At 39.4% G+C, this 25,087-nt stretch overlaps 1 protein-coding gene and 1 long non-coding RNA gene across 2 annotated transcripts; one reads left to right on the top strand and one right to left on the bottom strand.

Moving 5' to 3' along the window:
* Positions 1 to 529: 529 nt before the first annotated feature.
* LOC113333265 lies at positions 530 to 1,652 on the bottom strand. The gene is made up of 2 exons (XR_003351838.1): positions 1,084 to 1,652; positions 530 to 992 (listed from the first exon to the last, which is right to left on the bottom strand). It is a non-coding gene; the product is annotated as an uncharacterized LOC113333265 (long non-coding RNA).
* Positions 1,653 to 11,840: 10,188 nt separating this feature from the next.
* LOC113332842 (uncharacterized mitochondrial protein AtMg00860-like) lies at positions 11,841 to 12,358 on the top strand. Its single transcript, XM_026579344.1, has 2 exons — positions 11,841 to 12,090; positions 12,156 to 12,358. Exons 1-2 carry the CDS (start codon positions 11,841 to 11,843, stop codon positions 12,356 to 12,358), a joined length of 453 nt encoding a protein of 150 aa, XP_026435129.1.
* Positions 12,359 to 25,087: the final 12,729 nt, after the last annotated feature.

Below are 25,087 nucleotides of genomic sequence, written 5' to 3' on the forward strand. Positions count from 1 at the left end.
TAAGGTGACTAGTTTATGAGTTTGTAATTCCCAAACTCAGCAAATATTTTCGGTTCGAACACTTCCGCCAGTATGTGTAAGGGTACGCATACCTATCTTGTCTCGTTCACCAATTTCGTATGCACACATATGCATACTCTTGGTTCCCGGTTTATGGATTTATACACTAATGTGCGAATACACTATATATGATTATATCCAAAGATGGTTACATCATCAACTCTTTATTTCAATCATTGAAACATTCTTCTATAATGACAATAGCCGTTTGCACACACTATTAGCACCAAAGCCATTTTCAAGATATTGAAATAATCATTACCGAAACATTCCAAGCCTACTTCAAATGATTGTATCACACAAACCATGTAAGATGTTACTCGACAATTTCTCATGATATAAGATGAACTTGGTCGAAGCGAAAGCTTACCAACACATATTTCGAGAAGGGATAATTGATGTTTAATACTCAGGTTTTGACCAACACTAGGTTTTGGTCTAACATTTGTCCAACGTTAGTGTTTGGTACCTGGACCCGACGTTGACCCATGTTGACTCGATTAAATTTTTACTTCCGCTTAAAAAATTATTAATAACTATATATAAAATCTAATTAATAAATGAAATTACTATCACACCATTTACTTTACTAACATTTACATAATAATAATCTGTATCCCTAAAATTAAATCACGAAACCCTGATCTCTTCTTCTTTGCGTCGACCATATCCACCATAGCCGCCACTGCAAAATCCAGCATCAACCATGATAGTTTTAACACAATCCACAAAGCTTGAAAATCTCCATTAATCTGCATATTACTTCTTCGTTAATAGGTCAAATAGAATTTCATAATTTCTTTCAATTTTCCCAAAAATCCTCAAATTGGAACTTGATTCTTTCTATTTTTAGAACCCATTAACAATTGTAAGAATCCCTTCAACAAATAATTTGTTCTTCACTGTCGTCTTCCATCTCATTTCTTCCTCTCCTGCAACTCAAAAATTTGACATAGATTCATGGTTATTAGTATTCAAAACATGAACAACAGACTCCACAAAACCCATTTTACTCTAAACAACCTAAATCAGCAGCAGCACTTTACACTCTTTAAATTGATGCTCAAATTAAAACCCCCAAATCAAGTTGATGCAAAAATCAAAACTCCTGAATCAAATCAATCTGATTAAAACACCTCAAATCTCGCCAAAAGTCAACCTCAAATCTATGCTGTACAGGTAACAGGGTATTGAATTGATCTGCTGGAGGTAAGAACAAGAGAAGAAAAAAAAACGGCACCCAAATCTCAAATTAAATTTATAATAATGGGTTACTGATGGATTTTTTTTATATATGGGAGTTGGTTTGTGGATTTGGATTTGTTATTTTCTTTTTTCAGCTGGCGGTGGGTGGGTGGTGTTCTGTTTGTTAACTGGGAAGGAGATTGGGTTTGAAACTCTACTGCGGACACGGGGAAGAAGAAGAACTGGACTGGAGTAGAGAAATTAGTTTTTTTCTTCTTCTTTCTTTAAGATCAGTGAACGTTTGATCTCACCGTAGGCTATATACTTTTGTTAAAGCCGTTGATCCTTGGTCAGTTAAAGGGTACATTTGTAATCTGGATATTGTTATTCTATAAAATTAATTAAAGACCGTCAAAGAATGTCAACAACAGTCAAAGTCTGGTCCAGGTACCAAGCCCTAACATTGGACAAATGTTAGACCAAAGCCTAGTGTTGGTCAAAACTACGGCTGTCAATGGGTACCCATTACTCGGATCCGGAACCGGACCAGGTATATTAGGGTCCGGTTCCGGGTCCTAAAGTTGGATCCATTAGCTACTTAGGACCCGGCGGGTAATTACCCGATTGGACCCGAATTTAAACGGGTCCAAACGGGTAATACCCATTGGGTACCCGCGGGTATCGGGTACCCGTTTATTCATTCTTTTATTCATGTTTTTAGCAAAATTATAAGTATTTTTTCTAGTTTTAGCTTTGATATTTTACTCATTTAAATTTTTTCTGTTACATTTAATCTTTATTTAGTACATTCATAAGAAATAATAATAATTTTTTATAAAAATTACTTAAATCCAAGCTAAAAAGAGAAATATATTAAGTTTTTGGGATTTTTTAAATAATTTTCTTTAGAACCAATGGGTACCCGGAACCGACGGGTACCCGGGTATTTAAACGGGTCCGGTTCTGGGTCCACAAATTTAGGAACCGGACCCGGAACCGTTAGGAACCGGACCCGACCTTTATAAGTAGGGTCCGGGTCTAGTGATACCCGGGAGGACCCGGACCCGTTGACACCCCTAGTCAAAACCTAAGTATTAAACATCAATTATCCCTTTCGAGAAATATGTAAGCGAGATATACTCAGCTCGAAATCTCAAATGTGTATAGAGAAAACTATATCGTAACACGACTTATGTCTCAATATAGGAGATAGTAGAAATAGACTTTCCAAGTGATAGATGAGTTCAAGTCTCCACATACCTTTTTGTCGAAAAAGTTCCACAACCTCCCCTTAGTAGTTCTTCGTCTTCAAGAGATGAACGCCGAGAGATCTAAGCTCACCTACACTATCTATATCCTAGTCCGAGACATCTATAAATAGACTAGAAATCAAGTCTTATAAATAGACATCTAACATTGACAAACATGCTTGAGATAGCAACGCATGCGAGTTCGACCGAGCAATGCTCTAACACTTACATAATAAGATAAGAAAAATATGCGCTAAAATTAACCTATCCAATCATAATGTTTGATATTTAAACTTAAAAGAACCAATTGAGTTGAATTAACAACACAAAATATCATGGATATTCTAAGGAACATCATTCACCTAGTCTAACATGAGAACCTTTCTTTCTAAAAATCGCTTTAATTTAAGAATACTACAAATTTTTAGTCCTGCATTGGTTATCCTATGATTGTGTACACTACTTATGCTAACGTTACCTGCACACATATTTCCTGATGATCTTCCAATTGGTGCTTGGTGTTAAGCTATTTTAAAAATCATTTTTCCTGAAAAGGTCGTTGTGTTGTTCTCTTGAGAATGACATCTAATGGGGGAATATTCAACTTTGGCTTGTGGTTAAAAGCTATATTTTGTGACGAATGCGGCTATGAAATTATAGTTGACGACTGTACCTTTATCTCTCCTTGATGAAGACGTTAAGTTTACTTAATGGAATCATTTAAAAAAGTTGGTATGTTATCTTTAGTCTGGATAACTCTTTTGTGTACTTCATTAAAATCCCCTTTCTTTCACATTTGCCAATTTTGTCTACAAAAAGCGAAGAGAATTATCTAATAGTATTCAACTATAAATCTATAACATATGGCTTCCTGGAACGTAATATAAGGGGGAATGAATTGAAACATGTAGGTTTTACTTATTATGCAAAAGAGACAAGCAAGGAATAAAGGGGGTGGACATATCATCATAGTATTACTACAAAATTTTGTTCAATTGGACTTTGAGGTAGGTAAAAATACTATGCATCGATGTAACAACCATTGAGTAGACTGACTTCATCATTCTAAATAACTTTAAACGAGTATTCTCATAGGTTGCTAGCTAGGATTTTCAATAACAAAGGTGCTGACATGATCATATGCAGATGTAGATGGTGGATTTTCGACAAAGGGTAGAATTCTAAAACTATACTCCAGATTCGGCAACCGGATGAGTATTGAGGCTCATGTCTCTCATCAAAGCATGAAAGCTCATGTCATAAAATCTCTGACTGAGAAGGCTGTCTCTCAGAGTACATGTAGATGTGTAGTCTCTCAGCTGAGGCCACGGCACATCTCATGAATACTGAGAAATTTCAGTAACTACTCCAGATCCGGCAATCAGATGAGTATCGAGACTCATGTCTCTATGCATGAAAGCTCATGCCACCTCTGATGGAGAAAGTCTCTCAGAGAAGATGTAGATGTGTAGTCTCTCAGCTGAGGCCACGACACATCTCATACTGTATAGAATCGAAAGGTTGGGCGGCTCCTAGACAGCATGTCTGCTAGTATAGAGTGACAACGTCTTCGGGATGTAACCAAGTTTTCCGCGACTATGCAAGAGGAATATGACACTCCAACAAGTTCATATTGCTCAACCCTCAGATAATTAATGCTCCTAGACAGGAAGCCCTTCTAGTATAGAGCCATCAATTAATTATCTTAAATCGTCTGAATATCCAGCAATATTCTACGAGCCATCGCCTGAATATCCAGCAATATTCTAAGAGTCGTCAATTAATCGCCTGAATATCCAGCAATATTCTACGGTTCCTCGTTATATTTCGTTACTTCAATCTGTGGTTCTTCCCAACAGAATTCCACAGGTTAGTAATAAATATTCAACGAAACAGGCATCTGAGCATCGAATAAGCCCTGACAAAAATGGTGCAAGTGTAATTAGCAGATAATGCACATGCCATCATTTTGAATGCACGAACGAGCATTTCAAAAATACGAACGAACGAGGAACCTATGCAAAATAGGAAGGGAAAATAATAATAAAATATTAAGCAAACGCGCCAGGGGACTAGGCTCACCAACCGGCCAGTCATGCCGTGACTAGTCCCGCGCCCAATTTTATATTTTATCATATTTTTACTATCTTCACGATCTCATGAAAATCCTCTTCTTCGAGCAAATTTCCTTTATTTCAAAGAAATTATCTAAATCACATGATTTTATCAAAAGTAATAAAATTAGGGAAAGGTGTTGCGGGACCGAGCACCAGCCGGCCATGTCTTGGCCGTGACCGGTCCCACACCTCACGTCCCATTATTTTATTATTCCTTCTCAAATTATGAAAATTCCTTGATTTTATGAATTTTCCCTAAAATCATGAAAATTACCTAATTTCATGTATTTTTATCTAAATCACATGATTTTATCAAAAATAATAAAATTAGGGAAAGGTGTCTCGGGACCGCCGGCCGGCCGGTCATGCCTTGGCCGTGGCCGGTCCCACACCTCACGTCCCATTATTTTATTATTCCTTCTCAAATTATGAAAATTCCTTGATTTTATGAATTTTCCCTAAAATTACCTAATTTCATGTATTTTCTCTAAAATCATGGAAAATATTAAAAAATTAGGAAAACTTGTGGGACCGGGCTCTAGCCGGCCGGCCAAGCCCTAGTCGGTCCCACACGCCCATTATTTTATTATTATTTGGTGTTTTGTTTCCTGATTTCATGTAAACTCCCTAATTTCAACAAAATATCTTGGTTTTCAACAAATCTCTTTGATTTTATGAAAATTATCTAAAATCATCAACATTACATAAAATTTGGAAGAGTGCCTTGGGACCCGCGCCCATTGGCCGGCCGGCCATGCCACGGCCATTGCCGGTCCCACACTCCCATTCCCTATTTTATATTTTAATTTATGTCTCTCATCTCATGGAAGTTCCCTAATTTCGCCAAACTCTCCAGTTTCATGGAATTTCCCTTAAATCAGAGAAAATACACAAAATCATATAAAACTGGGAAAAGCATGTGGGACCGCGTGTCAGCCGGCCGGCCATGCCCTAGCCGTGGCCGGTCCCACACCTTGTGATTCCTTGTTTATTTAGTATTTTCATCATCTCATGTATTTTTCCCAGTTTCAGCAAAACCATGGATTTTTCTTATTTTCTCCAAATGTTGCTCAAACGTGCACCAGAAAATATCAAAATTCTCAGGACTGAAGCACGAACATCATCGTGACACGGGCACATCCCCTTGACCGACCAAGGGTGACCCTGAGGCTTGCAAACAGCTGGTCCCGCATGTTTTAATGATTTTAACCTAATTTGCTCAGTTGCTCATATTAGGTTCGAACTCTTTCCAAACAATTGGAAGTTCACTCAAACGACCATCTACTGGTCCCACGACCACCAAGAGCCGGTCTCATGACCTCTTGGTCGGTCCCTCATATTTTCTACATCAGGTTTTATGATTTGTCGCTCACACGAGCATTATTTCAGTAAATGATTAAATCAACATTTAATCATTCTTTCACCAACTGGTCCTCAAGAGACTTTGGTATTTTTGCTCATTCGAGCATTTGGGCGTTATATGGTGAACCCGTCATCCCATGTAGCTGGTCCTATGTGATTTGAAGTAAATCATCATCTCGGTAAAATTAGGTTTTTGAATCCAGAACTCTGCAGAAACGTGATTCTGAGCAGATTCGAACACTCTGATAATTTTATGTTGATTTCATGATTAACATTCGTATTTATTTTGCTCGACTCAGCAGTCAGTAACTTAAATTAATATTTTATTTGGTCCAGCTACCAACGATTTATCAAAAGAACAATATTTGTTCAAACTAGCAATATTTTCTCAATTAGCAATATTCGCTCAGACTAGCAATATTTTCTCAAATCAAAGAATATTGGTTCAACTATCAATATTCAACAATTTAGCAACACAGTTTTGCTTGTCTTAGGTTATGATGATACCTCGTCTCAGCATACACATTAATTCATGAGTTTCGAAACATTTGCTAATCATGTTCAACTCAACAATACATGGACTCATCATCCCATAAAGTCAGCAATTGACTCCACAATCACGAGATTTCAATCGTGTCACATGGGGGATACTAACTAGGGTTTTGGTCTGGCGGTCTACGGCACGTGTGTTCACCCACGATGAGAATGTGAGCAAGTCGTGCAATCATTTGGAAGAGTCATCAAAGTAGTGGGTGGAAAGTTAACCAAGTCTCTGCATGATGAGTAATTGGTTTTAACACGATTTCCCCATTTCCCACTCTCTGATTCCAGCAACTGTCACACTTCATGGGATCATAGTGTTTTCAACTACGACATTATAAAATGTCTCTGAATCCTGATTGAAAAGACAGAAGTTTCCGAACATTCGAACAACATTCGCCAAAACGAGCAATTTCTCATCAAAATTTCATACAGACAATCTTTCGTCTATACGAACTCACAGAAATTACTCTCAATTGAGCAAAATTCAATCATTCAGAGCATTTTCATGCTGAATTCACAACACACCTACAATCTCAAATCACCATTGATCTCACACATTTCTCATCTTCCCTCCTACAGATCAACCCATCCTCTCTTGTGACCGAATTGACTCTGGATCGGCCATTGTTCTTGGTTTAGGCCGGGGTCTTACAGATTGATCTCTTGAACTTAAAGCACTCCCTTCTTGCAGTGCATCTGTGTGAGGTTCAACATTTCGCTCGGTTCAAGGTGTCTCCACACGGTCGACTCTTCAATTCCGCAAAAACCAGCAAATCGTTTTTCCCCACTCACAGCAAAACCATAAAAGAATTTGAAGTACGAAGAATTCAAGTAGATGTTAAAGATTTAATAAATCAAGCATGATAGAAATTTGAGATGAAAGCTTTATTTTATTGAATCCATATGTATTGATAGTTTTGTCACTAAAATTGACAAAGGGGGAGATTGTTAGAGCATCCCTCGTTCGAACTCGCGAGTTTTGATATCTTAGGCTTGTTGTCAATATTAGATGTACAAAAAATATCCTGATTTCTAGTCTACTAAAGTCAAGTCTCAGACTAGGATTACAGTATAGTAGTTGAGTATTAGACATCATTGAATAACCCTCGAAGATCGAATACTGAAGAACAAACAAAGACATTTGCAAGAAATTCATCACAAAGAGGTATGTGAATATTGACCTATCCTATTTACTCACGACATTTACCATTTATTTTATGAGACTATGTCGTATAATTTTAGTATATTTAATATCGTAAACAAGAAATTTCGAGTTCAAGCTTGTCTTATTTTAACTCTCAAAATATGATTTAAGCAATGGATTTTTCGTAGATCCTTAGCAATCTTAATTAGAACAATTTATTGTTCACAAACTATTTTTATTTCGAGTTAATCATATGGAAATTTCCCAAGTCAGTCTGAATAACTGTTTCGAGTTAATCATATGGAAACTATTTTTATTTTGACTTAATCAGAATAACTGTTTGGCCATAGGTATACATACTCGTATATTTTACCGAAGTCAGTATGAATTCCTTGAACTGTATAGGTTATCAAATACGATTTGAAAACCCTTTACATCAGAGTTATGAAATGAGTGGGTTCGTAAACCCAGTTTGCAAACCCCTTCATCTGACTTTTGGTGAACAACCAAGGTGTGCAAACCCTTATGGCCTGACTTTCACGAACTGCCAAGGTTTGCAAGCTCTTGTGCCTTGACTTCCGCAAATTTTCAGAAGTTTGCAAACCCGAATTGCAAACCTGTCTAGTTCTAGTATTAGCAGAAGTGATCATGAACCATTCAACATTATTATGTTTGATATTTCGACAACTCTCATAGACACTTCTAAGAAAACATTATTCACAAAATCACTTTGTGCTTGTGGATCATTGATTAGTATTGACTGTTATTAAACACTATTATGTGCTTATAAGTTCAAAGGCTAATTAGTCGCTATGAACCATCATTGTGCATGGTTCTATAAAACCTTGACCATAATGCATATTCTTCTGTATAATTTCAAGGAAATACATCTTACATGCTTAAACAAATTCCTATGAAAAAGTGTTTGCTTGAATTCAAAGCTACTTGGAGCCTTGAAAATCTATAAATAAAGAGACTCTTGCAACATGATTTCTTAACCCAAGGAACTCTTGTGTCCTAGTTTCTAAGGTAGAGTCATCCTCTAAAACCTAGGTTTCCTCTAATAAACATAGTTAGGTTACAACTTTGAATACTTCACTTAGGGATTCGTGAAGCCCGGTTAGGATATTTTTTACATGATAGTTTGTGTATCTGGATCTTTTTCTTATTGATCTTTATGGTTTTCGTGATCTTGTATCAGAACAAGATAAATATAAATCACAAATTTCTCTCTGTATCGACTTTGTGATTCCTCAAGATAGATATCTAAACTCTTCTTTGATTTGTTTGGGTTTTTCTTGCCATGCTTCTCAGCTAACTGAGTGTAAGTGTTCCGGATTAGTGAGGTTTTCTGGAATTTGTCTACTGCAAATATATATCCAAACCAAGATTAAAACATATCAAAATAGAAATCAAATAGGTTTCTCTATTGGAGGCAGATTGGTATCAAAAGTCCTCACTGAGGTTAAAGCAACTCTTAGGCTATAAAGGATATAAAATAAGGGGATCAAGTGCGTAGAATCTTGAAAGGTTTAAGAGACGTAAGGAAAACTATAGCTGAATTACTTGGGGCGTAAATTCTGTCAAATTATATTTTAGTCCGGAGTCTGATAGTAGGCTAGTGTCTGTCATGTAGTCACCTAAAACATGGGTTTTACTTATGTGAACCTAGGGTGACTTCATCCGTTCTTATCTTTTGTTTACTTTTTATATTTTTAGCCTTTAGGAGTCTCACACGTGTCGTGTGTTGATTGAGTCCTTCTTTGTTTAGTTTTTCCCTATTAATGGTGTAGGAAGGGCGGCTGTAAGGATATCAATTATTGAATTTATTAAGAACTTCGTTCACAGGCTGATTTCCGAATCAGAGTTACCATTTTCGATTCATCTTTTGTTTCAATTTGTTCACTATAGAACAATTGGCATCGGAGCTAATCGATCCCGTCACCATGGGAGGACAGGGAGCTCAAGCTACTAAGGATTTACAGGATACATAGAGAAAACAACAAACCCAGCTCGATAAGGTGAATCAAGATGTTTCAGAAATAAAAGAACAACTTAATCAAGTGCTTCTACAATTACAGAATCTAAAAAACAGAGAAAGTGATCATGGAGAATCGAATGCCTTACCAAAGGAGGGGAGTATTGTACCAGTCGTTAATCAACTCACCGAGAATCGGAGTTTCAATAGCTACAATCGATTCCCAAAGCTAGACTTTCCTATATTTGATGGTACTAATCCAAAAGGGTGGATCCAAAAGTGTGACATATTCTTTCTTCTCCACAACATCAAAGAAGAAACTCAAAAAGTGAAGATGACAGCTATGCACATGGATGGTAAAGTAGAAAGGTGGATTTCTAACTTACAAACTTATAGATCTATCTTATGTTGGTTTGAATTAGCTGAACAATCCTGTTTTCATTTTGAAAACCCATCAAACGATAATATTGTGGGTATGTTCAATTAGCTAGCTCACACAACTACAGTAGAGTAATTTTTTGATGAATTTGAGGTTGCTAGGTCCATAATGATGAGCATTCATCCTGAATTTCCCGAAAGTTATTATGTAACGAGTTTCATTGGAGCTCTTAAGGAACAAATCCGACACAATGTGCTGATGTTTCACCCTACCACCCTCATGAGAGAATTTTCTTTAGCAAGGTTACAGGAACAATCCTTACTTCATCAACAAAAATCTTCAAAACCCACCACAAAATTTTTTTCCAATTATTTTTCCATGGGAAAACCAACCTATTAATCTAATATGTCCCCAAAACCTCCAGCTCTCCCACTACCACCACCACCACCACCACTTCTTCCTAATTCAAACCCCACCCACCCTCCCATTAAGAGACTCACTTCTGAGAAGCTCAAACTCAGGAAGGCACAAGGATTGTGCTACAATTGTGATGAAGTGTATAGACAAGGGCATGTTTGCAAAACACAACAACTATTTTGGATAGTTGCAGAAGAAGAGAGTGCTTACACCATTACTGAAGAAGACATACTACATGATGAGGGTACTGATTCTCCAGTTGACAGTGACATGGCAATTTCTCTAAATACTTTAACATATACTAGTAGAGGAGACACTATTAGAGTTCCTGGTCTTCTTAAGACACAAAGTATCTCTATACTTATTGATACTGGCAGCACCAACAGTTTTATATATTCATCTTTAGCTAAGCAACTACACTGCATTATTACTCCTACTACTCAGTTGGCTGTCACTGTGGCAAATGGTGCCAAAACTTTCAGTTCAGGCATCTGCAAGTCATTAAAATGGACAATGCAAGATCATACATTCTCTGGAGATCTCAGGATGATTCCCTTGGGTGGTTGTGGCATAGTGCTGGGGGCTGACTGGTTAAGCCAATTTGGTAATGTACTTTTTAACTTCAAAACTTTGAGTGTTTCCTTCCTGCATCAGGGTGTAAATGTTACTCTCACTGGTACTTCTACAACACCTAGTTTGAGACCCATAAGCAATAAGGGTGTCCATAAATTCTTCCAAAACAACACTCATGGCATTTGTGCTCAACTAATGTCAATCTCAGACACTCCCCCTCCTACTTCACATCCTCCAGAAATTTCTTCCTTATTGCAAGATTTTCAAGATGTTTTTGCAGAACCTATATCTTTACCACCTCACAGAAGTCTGGATCACACTATTCCTCAAAATCCCAATTCACAACCAGTCAATCTAAGACCTTATAAATGCCCCTATGTACAGAAAGGTGTCATTGAGGACTTGATTCAGCAAATGTTACATCAAGGCATCATCCAACCTAGCCATAGTCCATTTTCTCACCCATTTTATTGGTCAAGAAGAAGGACAATGGCGGGAGATTTTGTGTTGATTATAGGAGGATAAATGATCTCACAATTAAGGATAAATTTCCAATTCCTATAATTGATGAGCTATTGGCTGAGTTACATGGTTCTGTAGTTTTCACCAAGATTGATCTCAGATCACGGTATCATCATATCAGATTATTTCCACTGACATACCTAAAATAACTTTCAGATCTCATCATGGTCACTATGAGTTCCTTGTCATGCCTTTTGGCCTCACCAATGCCCCTGCCACCTTCCAGGCACTCATGAATGACATCTTCAAACCTTTTTTGAAGAAATTTGTTTTGGTTTTCTTTGATGATATCCTTTTTTATAGTCCATATATGGAATCACATAAACTTCACCTTCAAAAAGTACTCTCTGTCCTGAGACAACATCAGTTACATGCCAAGTTATCAAAATGCTATTTTGCACAAACTGAATTGGAGTATTTAGACCATATCATCACAGCTCAGGGTGTTGTAGCTGACCCTGCAAAGATCAGTTGCATGACTTCTTGGCCAACTCCCAACACTATCAAGGCATTAAGAGGGTTCTTGGGCCTAACTGGCTACTATAGAAAGTTTGTCAGGGGTATGGCACTATTCGTAAGCCATTGACTGAACTTTTAAAGAAAAATGCTTTTTATTGGTCCCCAGCTGCTGAAGAGGCATTCAACAAACTTAAAATGGCAATGACAACTACTCCTGTGCTGACACTTCCAGATTTTTCAAAGAAGTTTATCCTAGAAACAGATGCTTCTGATTCTGTCATTGGAGCTGTATTGATGCAAGATGGCAGACCCATAGATTTTCATAGTAAACCATTGGGTCTCAAAGCTATGGGATTATCAAACATATGAGAAGGAGTTTATGGAAGTGGGCTCAGCAGTTACTAAATGGAGGCATTATCTCCAAGGACATCACTTCACCATCAAGACTGATCATGAGAGCATTAAATTCTTTCTAGAGCAGAAGATCATCACTGGCTTACAACATAAATGGATGATAAAGTTATTAGGATTTGATTATGACATCTAATACAAGAAGGGGACTGAAAACAAAGTTGTTGATGCCTTGTCTAGGGGAAGTCATTCATATATTACACTCCAAGCCATCACACTGTCCAAACCCATCTGGATGCAGGAGGTCATTCTTAGTTATGTCAATGATCCAAAGGCCCAACAATTGATTGCTCAGCTGCTGCTCTCACCTTCTGAAACTCCTTACTTCACCTATCATGATGAGGTCCTCAGGTACAAGTCAATATTATACATAGGTACTGGGAACAACATCAAATCCTCTATTTTATCTTCATTACACACATCAGCCATTAGTGGCCATTCTGGTATTCAAGCCCCCTACAATAGAGTCAAACTACATTTTTTTTGGCCAAAAATGCAACAATATATTATTTCTATGGTGACTTCTTGTGATGTATGTCAAAGAAATAAGCATGAGCACACTCTGCCTGCTAGTCTGTTGCAGCCAGTTCATATTCCTGAGCAAGCATGGCAGCATATATCAATGGATTTCATTGAGGGTCTTCCCCAGAGTGAGCACAAGGATGTTATCCTAGTATTTGTGGATAGACTCACCAAGTACAACCATTTCATTGGCCTCAAAAACCCCTATACTGCAGTCACAGTGGCTAAGCATTCCTTCATGATATCTTCAGATTACATGGCTTGCCTGCTTCCATCATCTCTGATAGAGACAAGATATTCACTAGTAATTTTTGGCAAGACTTTTTCATCATTTGGGTAATACTCTCAAACTCAGCACTGCCTATCACCCTCAGACAGACGGTCAAACTGAGAGGGTTAATGCATGTTTGGAGAATTATTTAAGATTTATGACAGGATTTCAACCCAAGAAGTGGTTCAACTGGTTAGCACTTGCAAAGTGGTGGTACAATACTAGCTACCATACTAGTATCAAAATGACTCCTTTCAAGGCTCTGTATGGTTATGATGCTTCTCATTTGGCTTTCCCAACCACTCTAACTACTTCTGTAGCTGCAGTTGAAGACTATATTCAACAAAGGGCTGCCATGCTGGATATTCTTAAGGACTCCTTGTCAGTTGCTCAAGCCAGAATGAAGTTTTTTGCTGATTAAAAGAGGACTGAAAGATCTTTTGAAGTGGGGGAATTAGTCTACCTCAAGCTGCAACCCTACATACAAGCCTCTGTCTCTCTAAGAAATAATTTTAAACTTTCAGCTAAGTACTATGGCCCTTTCCCTATTATTGCTAAAGTGGGTTATTTAGCTTACAAGTTGCAACTTCCTCCAGAAGCTAGAGTACATCCTGTTTTTCATGTGTCTCAGCTTAAGAAGAAGATTGGGTCTACTTATGTTCCTTCCCCAACTCTGCCATTAGTGGATCATGAAGGACAAATTATTGTGACTCCAGTCTCAGCTCTTTCTTATAGAACAACTACCAAGGGTGATCACATTGTCCCACAGGTTCTTATTCATTGGTCTAATGCCACAGCAGAAGAAGCAACTTGGGAGGACCTACCAAACATTACAACTCATTTTACAACTTTTGTCCTTGAGGACAAGGACAATCTGAAGGAGTAGGCAATGTCATGTAGTCACCTAAAACATGGGTTGTACTTATCTGAACCTAGGGTGCCTTCATCCGTTCTTATCTTTTGTTTACTTTTTATATTTTTAGCCTCCAAGAGTCTCACACGTGTTGTGTGTCGATTGAGTCCTGATTTGTTTAGTTTTTCCCTATTAATGGTGTAGGAAGGGCGGCTGTAAGGATATCAATTATTGAATTTATTAAGAACTTCGTTCTCAGGATGATTTCCGAATCAGAGTTACCATTTTATATTCATCTGTTGTTTCAATTTGTTCACTATAGAACAATGTATATAGCGGTTTATACAATATCGTATTGAAATCTAGACGAGGTCCCAGGGTTTTTCCGCAGGTGCAGTTTTCCTCGTTAACAAAATTCTTGTGTGTGTACTTTTTTACTTTTTCGCATTAAAAGCTATTCTTTTGATTGTTAAAAGTACACAATTTAATACTCATATCAAACGAAAAAGTTGGTGGTGAACTTGGTATCCTTTTCAAATTGTGTCAGAGAGGGTTTGTGTACTTTGGTGTAACTACAGACATGAGGATCCCTTGCTTTGATAGAATCAGTCTGTGTACAGATTCTGAGTGTGTTCTAGAAACCATCAGTGATAATTTGTCCACTAACCTGAATAAAGTTATTCATAATCTTTGTCGTGAGAAATAACAATTGATAAGGAAAATTGATGAACTTCATTGTGAATTACATTTCAAGAATTCTGGTCTTCGAGAAAGATCTGAAACAGAGAGTATTCTTAAAAAAGGTTTGGATGATTAAATCCATATAGACAAGGAAAATGTTGCCATGTTAGCTGATTCAAAGGCTCTCTTGGAAAAATCTCTTGTAGATTAGAAACCTAGAAAGGAAGAATTGGAACCCTCGAAGGATCTGAATCGTCCATCTCTTGAATCTTGTTTAAAAAATTATCGACAATCAAGAGATAAACGAGACCTTGTCTTTGAGAAACCTGGTATGAATCATACTTTATCGAAAGGACCTAATGATGTAAATTTCACATTAGTTCACTCATGTATTTTTTTGGTTCACGTGATCACTATCAGCATACCTGTAAGCTTTTCCGACAAAAGATAAAGATTGTTAAAGGTCTTCAAAAAAAGACTCAAAAATCTTGTTTCGATTATCAGAAGACTTGCAAAGAGTTTGATAAGATATCCTGAAAAATGGAAACCTAATGTCAGTATGAGGGTGTTTACTTTAAAATCCACATCACCCTTTGTATGGTTTCTGAATAGTGGTTGTAGCCGACACATGACAGGTGACCTTTCATGGTTCGTGAATGCAGAATATTTCAAGGGAGGATCTGTAACCTTTGGAGACGGTGGTTGTTGCTATATTAGCAAAAAGAAACGACTAAACTTCATGGAGTGCCTGAAATTCGTGATGCTATTTATGTCAAAGGTATGACTATTATTCAAATTTGTGACAAAGACCTGTTGATGGTAGTTTTCGGTTCAGGGTTAAAATTGTAAAACCCAGTATTTAATGTATCGTCATTCTGCAAAGAGACGAAGCCACTTAAAAGTGATGATCGCTCAGGCCTCTTTACTTACACACGTATTGAGCAATTAGTATATTTATATGAAATTCATCTAGAATGGTGCATGTAGCAACAATCCCAAATATTCTGTAAATTTTATCTTCTCGCTTGCGTTATTCATTAATGTACGACTTATTGAGTATTTTTCCTATGCTATGTTTCCAGGCTGAACCCTTAATATTGATATGACATGACAATTAGTGTTCACTCACAGCTGAGTCACATGAATTTCCCGAAGTATCAAGATTAAGGTCTGCATGAAAGTACTCAATCATAAGACGCATTGACTGCTCTCTGAGAATAAAATTAAAAATTTTGTGTCAACACACAGAATTCACCAAATTTGATCAATTTTGTGACAACTCGCAAAATTCAAATTTTAACCTAATTAATTTGCAAAATTAGGTTTTTTGCACCCTGCGCAATATCTCGAACCCTATTGGTCAAAACTAAACCTAGGATAGCTAGGAAATTAATCCATCATGGAGCTACTAGGAGCAAGATTCTATTAAAAAGCAGAAAACAAAGAAATACATAGGAACCGCGGCAAGTAAAAGTAGCAACAAAGGGAGGCGTGGCCACGCCATTTGGCCGACCAATCTGCTCCAGCAGGCGTCACCCGTGGCTGGTCCGCCACACTCCATGTTTCCGCTTATCGACCATCACTCCCACCGACCAATAAGATCGCTTTAAATGCGCCACACACACTTTTAAATAAAGTTGGAAGTTGGATGGTCCATACACCTAATTCCTTAAGAAATTTAATATAGGCTGCCCATATCAGTCTTAAAACAATCACGACCACACGATTTGGCCGCCCAACTCAATGATCTTGGCCTCTTCTCAATGAGACCAAGCAAACCTCATGATGTCTACCGGCGGTCCCACCACCATTACAGCCAATCAGAATCCTCTTAGACTTCCAGTAACATCCCTGACCGATAGCTGGAGCTAGGCTAGTCGCGTTGCTGAAAAGAAGTTCAACGAGTTAAGACTGGCAAGTCTCAAACTCATCGCATCCTTCCAAATTCTCCAGCCAAATTGGACGGCTCAGATTTTGTTTTGGACGACCAACAAGGTGCTGGCATGCTCACCAACAACCCATCTCCATCCCTAGCCAGTCGAACTGCCCACGACATGTCAGGAGCACACCAAACCGATTGCTCAAAATAGGCTAGACGCGCGGGTTACAAAACCCTAATTTATATTAACAACAATATATTACTTCCGCAAAATGATCTTGGCCGCTCAACTTCTCCAGGCGGATTGACTGTCCTGGATTCAACCTTAATCAACATGCAAGGAGCGGATACGTTCACCGGCAGCCCGACTATTGTGCTGGCCGATCGAACATCTCCCAACACCCGCCAACACTAAAAAATGTTGGCCCAAAATGGATTGGCCACACAACATTTTTAAAACCTAAGTTGAATCAACGACAGCTATTAATTTCCGCAAATCATCTCGGCTGCCCAACTTCTCCAGATGAATCAGCCGGCCTAACTCCTATTTTAGGCGTTCAACAAGATGTGGCCATGAACAACGGCCACCCCCTTGCATAATCCGCAATCGGCCAAGTCGCGACCTGCACATATGACTCCTACACGATCGCCCAAAGATGGTTGGCCGCGCTCCTTATGGAAGTCTTAAATAAAGTAGCGGCAATCGATAACTGTCACAAATCATCTCATCCATCCAATTTGGCTAGCCAATTTAACCGGTCTAGATTTAACTTGGACCGTCCAACAGGATGTCAAAATGGCTACCATCCATCACTCTCCTATAGGTACCGACCTACCTACCTTTGGTATGCATAAACAACTCCCAGCAGCTTCCTGAAAGTAGCCGGTCATGCTCCTTTTAAGACACTAGGATCTGCGACCAACCAAGATAGGCTCAATACAACAATGCTTCACATGCATTGATTATTTTGAGCTGCTTGCTTAAAAGCGATGCTTTACATGCATCGAAATACATATGATATTTTATGAGTATCAGTTTCACAAATAACTTAGTTATTTAACCTAATAACATTACATGCTATTCTTTGCGGCAAGTCTCATGACTTTGAATCGTCACACATGACTACCCGCCGCCTAGCTTGCACGTGATTGGTCAGAATAATTAGGCAAGACCCACTCAATAACTTGCTATATATTTTCTACGAAAATACTCGAGACATCTAATATGTCACAAACTGGGTGATGTTCATCAGAGTATTGGTCTGCCGGTTTGCAGCGTGCGGCGCGCAATGCGCCCATTACGAGAAAGTGTCAGGAAAGGGCGGACGGTTAACAACAGTAAGAGAGTAGTGGGTATAAGGCTAACCAATCTTCCCTCCTGATGGAAACGTGATGGTCACCACCTTTTACACAACCCCACTTCTCCATACTTAACTGTCTCCACTTCCTACGAGATCAGGGTGCACTCAATCATGACTTGTATAAATAGGTTTTCAACCTATTTCGACAGAGGACAAGTGTTATCAACACAAGTATCCAAAAACCACATTCTGATACAAGTCATAAAATAGCCATACCATCAGAGTTAACCATTCTGAACTCAACACCTTTTTCGCTTCCCTCCCCAAGATCAACCCTTCTCCTTCACTTTGTGACCGAAGCAAGACTGGAATGACCGTTTCTTGGTTTAGGCCAAGATTGTACAGATTGATCTCTCGAATCTAAAGTACTCCTGTGCTGTGCATTTGTTTAGGGTTTATATTCGTTTCTCGGCGGCACACCCAAATTTACCATTTCCAACAGAATTAGTTTTTACCCCAAACAACTGACGACCACAGTGGGAGATTAATCTCTCGGTTGCGAGATCAATTTTCAGTTTCATTCCAATTTTGTCAATTTCAAGAGGGTGGATCTTAGGCCTAATTCAATCGTTAACCAAAATTCATTTCAATCACCAATTCCTACTTTCTATTTCATGATGTACCCCGGTCATCCAAATTCTTCAAAATCCACGAATGCTCGAAATCCAATCACCATAGATGGCGTGGCAAAAATGTCAGAGGATGTTGCGCAAATCAAGGTGATATCATCAAGATGCAAAATGAGATGTTGTGTCTCCTAAAGAGCATGGAAAACCGGTTGTGGCAAGAGTCAGCGAACAATCGCTCGGAAAACGCCACCGATGCTAGAGATGATACAAAAAATACGGAATCCTTTTCTGGGGTCTGTGGCTCCGCTAATGACAATGCTGATAAAGCACCTAGCCGTATCGGACGAGAGTAGAAAGGAAATGACCAACTAAATTCAGCCATCGACAAAGAGCTGAGACAGTTTCACAAGGCTATGGGGAGAGATCTTCCAGGTGCGTCACAATATTTGCAAGATAAGGGTAAGGAGACGGCTTATGAAGCTTTGTTGGAGAACCTGTATCTCCATACCCTCGCGGAAGTTCGGAGAGTTGTCCAGCAGTCAGCAACCACGACCGCTCTAACCTTACTAAAAAGAGAAGCACCTGAAGAAGGGGAAATCTACCAAGGCACCTATGAAGACGAGATCCGCGCTAATGAACAGTATTCAGTCCAACCACTTCACATTGTTGTCACCGATGCAGGGCCGTCAAGAGAAGTTGCATTCCAACAAAATTGTCGAACTAAACGATCCGCGCCTGAATCAACACTCACTCGAGTCTCAACTCTTCCCTCGAAACGATTTTCGTATCAAAGCTTACAAGAGTTTCCACCATAACAGCCGCTAACGCGAGAGAAGCCAGACTCGAAGTACCCGCGCTTCCCGTTCCCTATAATAAGAGTTTTGGAGTTACTGGAAGTTTGGGTACGAGATCGGGTAGTTCAACTGCCTCCCGTATGGCGTCCACCAACTGATCAAAAGATGTTAGATTTGAGATATTTCCACTATCACAGGTTCATCCATCATCCTACCGGTGAATGTAATGGTCTGAAGCGCATTGTCCAAGAAAAGTTTAATTCAGGAGAATTGCTCCTGGGAACTGAAGACCCTCCACTTTGCCGCGGATCGACATAAATATGTGGCAAGAACAATAAAAAAAAACAGCTGGAGACTTCTCATTACTAGGGATGCGTCGCACAATAAATTTGGATTTGAAGCAACTATCCAGGAAAATCCAGTTTTGTTGGGAGGTCGTGTTAACAAGTTTCATTAAACAATCGTTCACACAACTAATTATTTTGAAATTTACTAGGAACTGACACAAACGTCAGTCCCATGTTAAGAATAGAAGCCAATAACCCAATTATTCTAAAATGTCATATCACTCCAGCATTTCCCCTTTTCATGTAATATTTACAATTTCTCCAAAATGGTTGCACTATTTGCATTCATAATTCGGATTCCAACTTATTAGTTGATCCAAGCATCATTCCTTCCAGAAAATTACTCACGAAATCATTTCTAAGAATAAACCAACTCAAAACTCCTCACAAAGCAATCACTTGCTAGTCCAAAACCAGAAAATAAAACTACAAAAGAGGCCTCTCTTGCCTTCAAAAAAAAAACTAAGAGGAGAAAGTTCAGAAAAATAAAAGCATTCAAGGGAAATCGTCGAACAACGACTCATTCTTCTTGGAGAAAGCGTCCTTCATGTTTTGGAGAGAAGCCTGCTTCAACTTCAATTCCTGGGATAACTTCTCGATTTCCGCCTCCTGCTTATTAATAAGATCCAGGGAGGGAACCTCGTTCATTTCAGTTTGCAGCTTTTGGATTTTAGAAAACCCTTCACAGAACCAGGAGGCGTTAAACTCAAAGTTCATGCACATGTCCCGATGGTACTCCCAGCTTGAGACTACTTCTTCAAAAACGGTGTGTCCAGTCACATTGCACATATCATGGATTGAAGATAGGGCTTCCTCCACGCGTTTAACCAACGAAAAGCGACTGTTGATTTTCTTGGTCGTTGCGATGTGTCCATGATTTTCCCATATTTGGGTATACAACTCTGCATACTTAGATGGTACGCTGAATCCTCCAACCAGCACGTGATCCTTATAGGGAGCCACAAATGGAGAGTTGAAGATAGCACCTGCAGCTGAATGTACGAATAACGCTCTTTCAACTCCAGAAGATTCTTTAGAAACGATTGCACCCACAGCCACATGCGTGGTTTCCACTATTGAAAGCGTAACAACATCTTCATTATGGTTAATCTCAATCTCAGGGTTATCTCCAGATGCATCTTCTTTCTGTAATACCACCAATTGGATATTTGTTCCGTATATAATTAGAATAAATAATTCAAGAAGAAAAACGTGTGGAAGACTTACCAACTCATCTGTTGGCTCACTGGAAGAGTATTCGCTACCACACTCAAAAGTGCTTTTCTCGTCACCACCAGACCCTGAACTTTCCTCTTCTTCATCTTCGCTTTCGAAAGACTCAGTATCGTCGGATTCCTCCTCTGGAGGTGCCATATTTTGACCACTGCAAGTATGGCAAAGGCGTTCATGTCATCAAGGCCCTGAATTAAAAGAGGAATGTTCAGTGAGGATAATCCAAAATATTTAAATAATCTGGCCAGGTCAAAAGGAAAACCATACATACTTGCATATTCGAAGAATTGAAGAGCACTGGAGCTGCTGAACCTGATCGGATACCACCTGCACGACTTTATGACCTTCGCTCCTTTCTCTGGGGACTGTTGCCTCCTTGGTCAAAAAATTTTCGTTTACCCGAAGGAAGCGGCTTCAACAACTTATGCTTTTCTAAGGTCTTGGAAGAAGGCTTTCCGCGTGGGTCCTTCACGATGTCCCGCACGAATCGATGAAGAGCGAGAAACTCCTCCTGCAAGAATTCCTTATACTTGGGGGTTATCACCGGCTTTCTTCCTGGGAGCAAGAATGGGGGGGATCTTCTTTGTTTCAAAAACACTACTATCAAAAACAGATGGCAAAATGTCTGTTGGAGGCGTCAATGGACGGTGGAACGGAATCCCTGGTCGAAACCCATCTGACGGGAAGCTCTGTGAACATCATAAGGAACCATATCAAAATATCCCTTGAAGAAAGATGGGACATATCCAGGTATACAGCTTCGCATAAACACGGTTTCTCCAATACTCATATTCTCTCCATCAGAATGCAATGTTGTGACCGAGACGGAAGCAAAAGTATCCGGCTGAACTATAGATGTGTGAGCCGGTACTCAAGGACGGAAATTAACTGCATGCACGTTGTCAAAGAAATCGATAAGCCTTAAACCAGGTTTTGGACGCTTCTTCAGCCAACGAAGTATCCTATCTCCTCCATATGTATTGGAAAGCGAAGCTACAGGATTAGGAGCATAATCTTTGAAATGCTCCCACAACCATGCCTGGAGAAAGGCAATATGAACGTATGATTCTATCTTCATATATCCGTTAGAAGTATACATGTCCGCTGCTAGGCAATCCAGATGGGTATACAAGGAACCAAGAAACAAGCTGCCTATGGGAAGACAAATACATTGCGCCAACTTAATAAATAATTTAACAAGCTTCTCTCTTATTTCCTTCTTGCCGGAGCCATCATCAAAAACATCTCTAGACAGCCACAAGGATAAAAACGCAGCGACACTGAGCGTTTCATTCAACACCTGATTCGGTTTAGGTTTCGCAGGAAACCATTCAGGAACCCACCAAGTATAGAAACATTTTTCACCATTTTCATGTCGATTATATCCTTCGGCCTTCTTAACTAGAGTAGCTTGCATCATTTCTTCTTCGTTGGACAAGCTAAAATCAAGATTTCCTACAACTGGAAGATTCAACAGAACATCCACATTCTCTAAAGTAATAGTCATCTCGCCCCATCTACATATGGCTGTGTGAGTAGACATACACCATCTAGAGATGAAAGTAATCAAACATGCAACATCTTTCGTAATACGAAGTATTGCAGACGCCATGACATCATCTGCAATTTGTGCCTTAATCAAATTATTCCTAACTGGTCATTACTCATCATGTATCTCATCCATCCGTCATAAGAACGCAGTGGGTTATGGAAAATATTGAAGTCAATAGGAGAAGCCAGATACTCATTCCTCTGGAGACAAAACCGTATCACACGCTCTGGAGAAATCGACTGAACAGTTCCTTCATTCTATGAATCAGTAAGGAGGGTTATTTCATGGTCGGGACGTGTTCTTGCAACTGTGTATGACCTTGTGAAGAATTCATCAACTACATTCGGCATATCTTTGGAATTGTTAACACTTCCCAGTGTAGCAGCAGAAACATCTCCAGGTGACATCTTATCCAAACAAAAATTCCTTTATGTTACTGTTCACTTTGGAGTAACTACAATGAGAAAAAAGGGAGAAGAGTCACTACTTCGTACTTCAAAAAAAAAAGTTAGTTTTACCGCGGGTATTACACCCGCGGGAAAAACCTAAAACTAGGTTTTACAAAAAAGGAAAAATAAAAAGGAGGAAAAAAGGAGCAAGCATTGGCGCCTACCTCAAATTCTCCTTCTAGCCTCACTATGATCCTGTTATCGTTGATCACTTCTACCGGTGCTATTAATCCTTACTCCAATGCTACCAGCAAAAGAAGCTTCACTCAGGATTGATGGGATTTCAAAAAAAAAAAAAAACTATGGAGGCAACGCATACAATTGGAGTTCATACATACAAAAAGAAAAGGAGGGGATAAACAGGATGTACTTAGCTTGCTGCTAATGGCTGACGACTCGATGAAACTGTTGGCGGCAACGACGAACAAAGATAAGCTGCTACGGACGGGAACACCAGCTGCTACCGAAGAGGAGCGAACACAAAAAGAAAAATAAAGGAGTGTCGCTCCCCTTTTATACATAAACGGATTTTCCAAATCCGAATGGGAGGAGGACCTCCTCTCGGTCCGTGCATAAAGGTGATCGGTCGGTCCCGCGGACACATTAACGCCTTGTGCTCGTAATGTGTTGATACAAATACCACTATCCATACGGTCCCATTGCTGGAAGACAAATGCAACTTTCGTGGTAACTGCCACTCCCCTCATCTTTTCAATATCGCTTTGTCTATCACAATCTATTGCTTACTCCGTAACAATGTCATTGTTACGTACTAAGCAGGGACTTAATATTGGTGGTGGTTTTCGGTTCAGGGATAAAATTATAAAACCATGTATTTAATGTGCCGTCATTCTGGAAAGAGACGGAGCCACTTAAAAATGATGACTGCTCAGGCCTCTTTACTTACACACGTATTGAGTAATTCAGTACATTTATATGAAATTTATCTAGAATGGTGCATGTAGCAATAATCCCAAATATTCTGTAAATTTTATCTTCTGCCTGCATTATTCATTAATGTACAACTTATTGAGTATTTTTCCTATGTTATGTTCCCCGGCTGAATCCTTAATATTGATATGACATGACAATTAGTGTTCACTCGCAGCTGAGTAGCATGAGTTTCCCGAAGAATCAAGATTAAGGTCCGCATGACAATACTCAGTCAGAAGACGCGCTGACTGCTCTCTGAGAAAAAAATTAAAAATTTTGTGTCAACACACAGAATTCACCAAATTTGATCAATTTTGTGACAGCTCGCAAAATTCAAATTTTAACTTAATTAATTTGCAAAATTAGGTTTCTCGCGCCCTGCGTAATATCTCGAACCCTATTGGTCGAAACTAAACCTACGCAAGCTAGGAAATTAATCCATCATGGAGCTAGTAGGAGCAAGATTCTACTAAAAAGCAGAAAACAAAGAAATAAAGAGGAATTGCGGCAAGTAAAAGCAGCAACAAAGGGAGGCGTGGCCATGCCATTTGGCCGGCCGATCTGCTCCAGCAGGCGCCACCCGTGGCTGGTCGGCCACACTCCATGTTGCTGCTTACCGACCCCCTTTCCCACCTACCAATCAGATCGCTTTGACTGCGCCACACACACTTTTAAATAAAATTGGAAGTTGGCTGGTCCACAGACCTAATTCATTAAGGAATTTAATATAGACTGCCCATGTCAGTCTTAAAACAATCACGGCCACACGATTTGGACGCCCAACTCAATGAGCTTGGCCTATTCTTAGCGAGACCAAGCAAACCTCATGATGTCTACCGGCGATCCCACTACCATTCCAGCCAATCATAATCCTCTTAGCCCGCCAGTAACATCCCTGATCGATAGCTGGAGCTAGGCTTGTCGCTCTGTTGAAAAGAAGTTCAACGAGTTAAGACTGGCCATGGCAGTCTCAAACTCATCGCATCCTTCCATATTCGCCAGCCGAATTGGACGGCTCAGATTTTTTTTTGGACGACCAACGAGGTGCTGGCATGCTCGCCAGCAACCCATCTCCATCCCTAGCCAGTCGAACTGCCCACGACATGTCAGGAGCACACCAAACCGATTGCTCAAAATAGGTTAGCCGCGCGGGTTACAAAACCCTAATTTATATTAGCAGCAATATATTACTACCGCAAAACGATCTTGGCCGCTCAACTTCGCTAGCCGGATTGATTGGCCT

The sequence above is a fragment of the Papaver somniferum genome, unplaced genomic scaffold (genome assembly GCF_003573695.1).
Source record: "Papaver somniferum cultivar HN1 unplaced genomic scaffold, ASM357369v1 unplaced-scaffold_132, whole genome shotgun sequence".
Classification (NCBI taxonomy): domain Eukaryota; kingdom Viridiplantae; phylum Streptophyta; class Magnoliopsida; order Ranunculales; family Papaveraceae; genus Papaver; species Papaver somniferum.

Excerpts from the sequence above, each read along its gene's own strand:
- LOC113332842 (XM_026579344.1), top strand. The coding sequence starts at position 11,841 with ATGGAATCACATAAACTTCACCTTCAAAAAGTACTCTCTGTCCTGAGA. Across the intron at positions 12,091-12,155 it reads CTATAGAAAGTTTGTCAGGG|CTGCTGAAGAGGCATTCAAC; the intron begins GTATGGCACTAT and ends ATTGGTCCCCAG.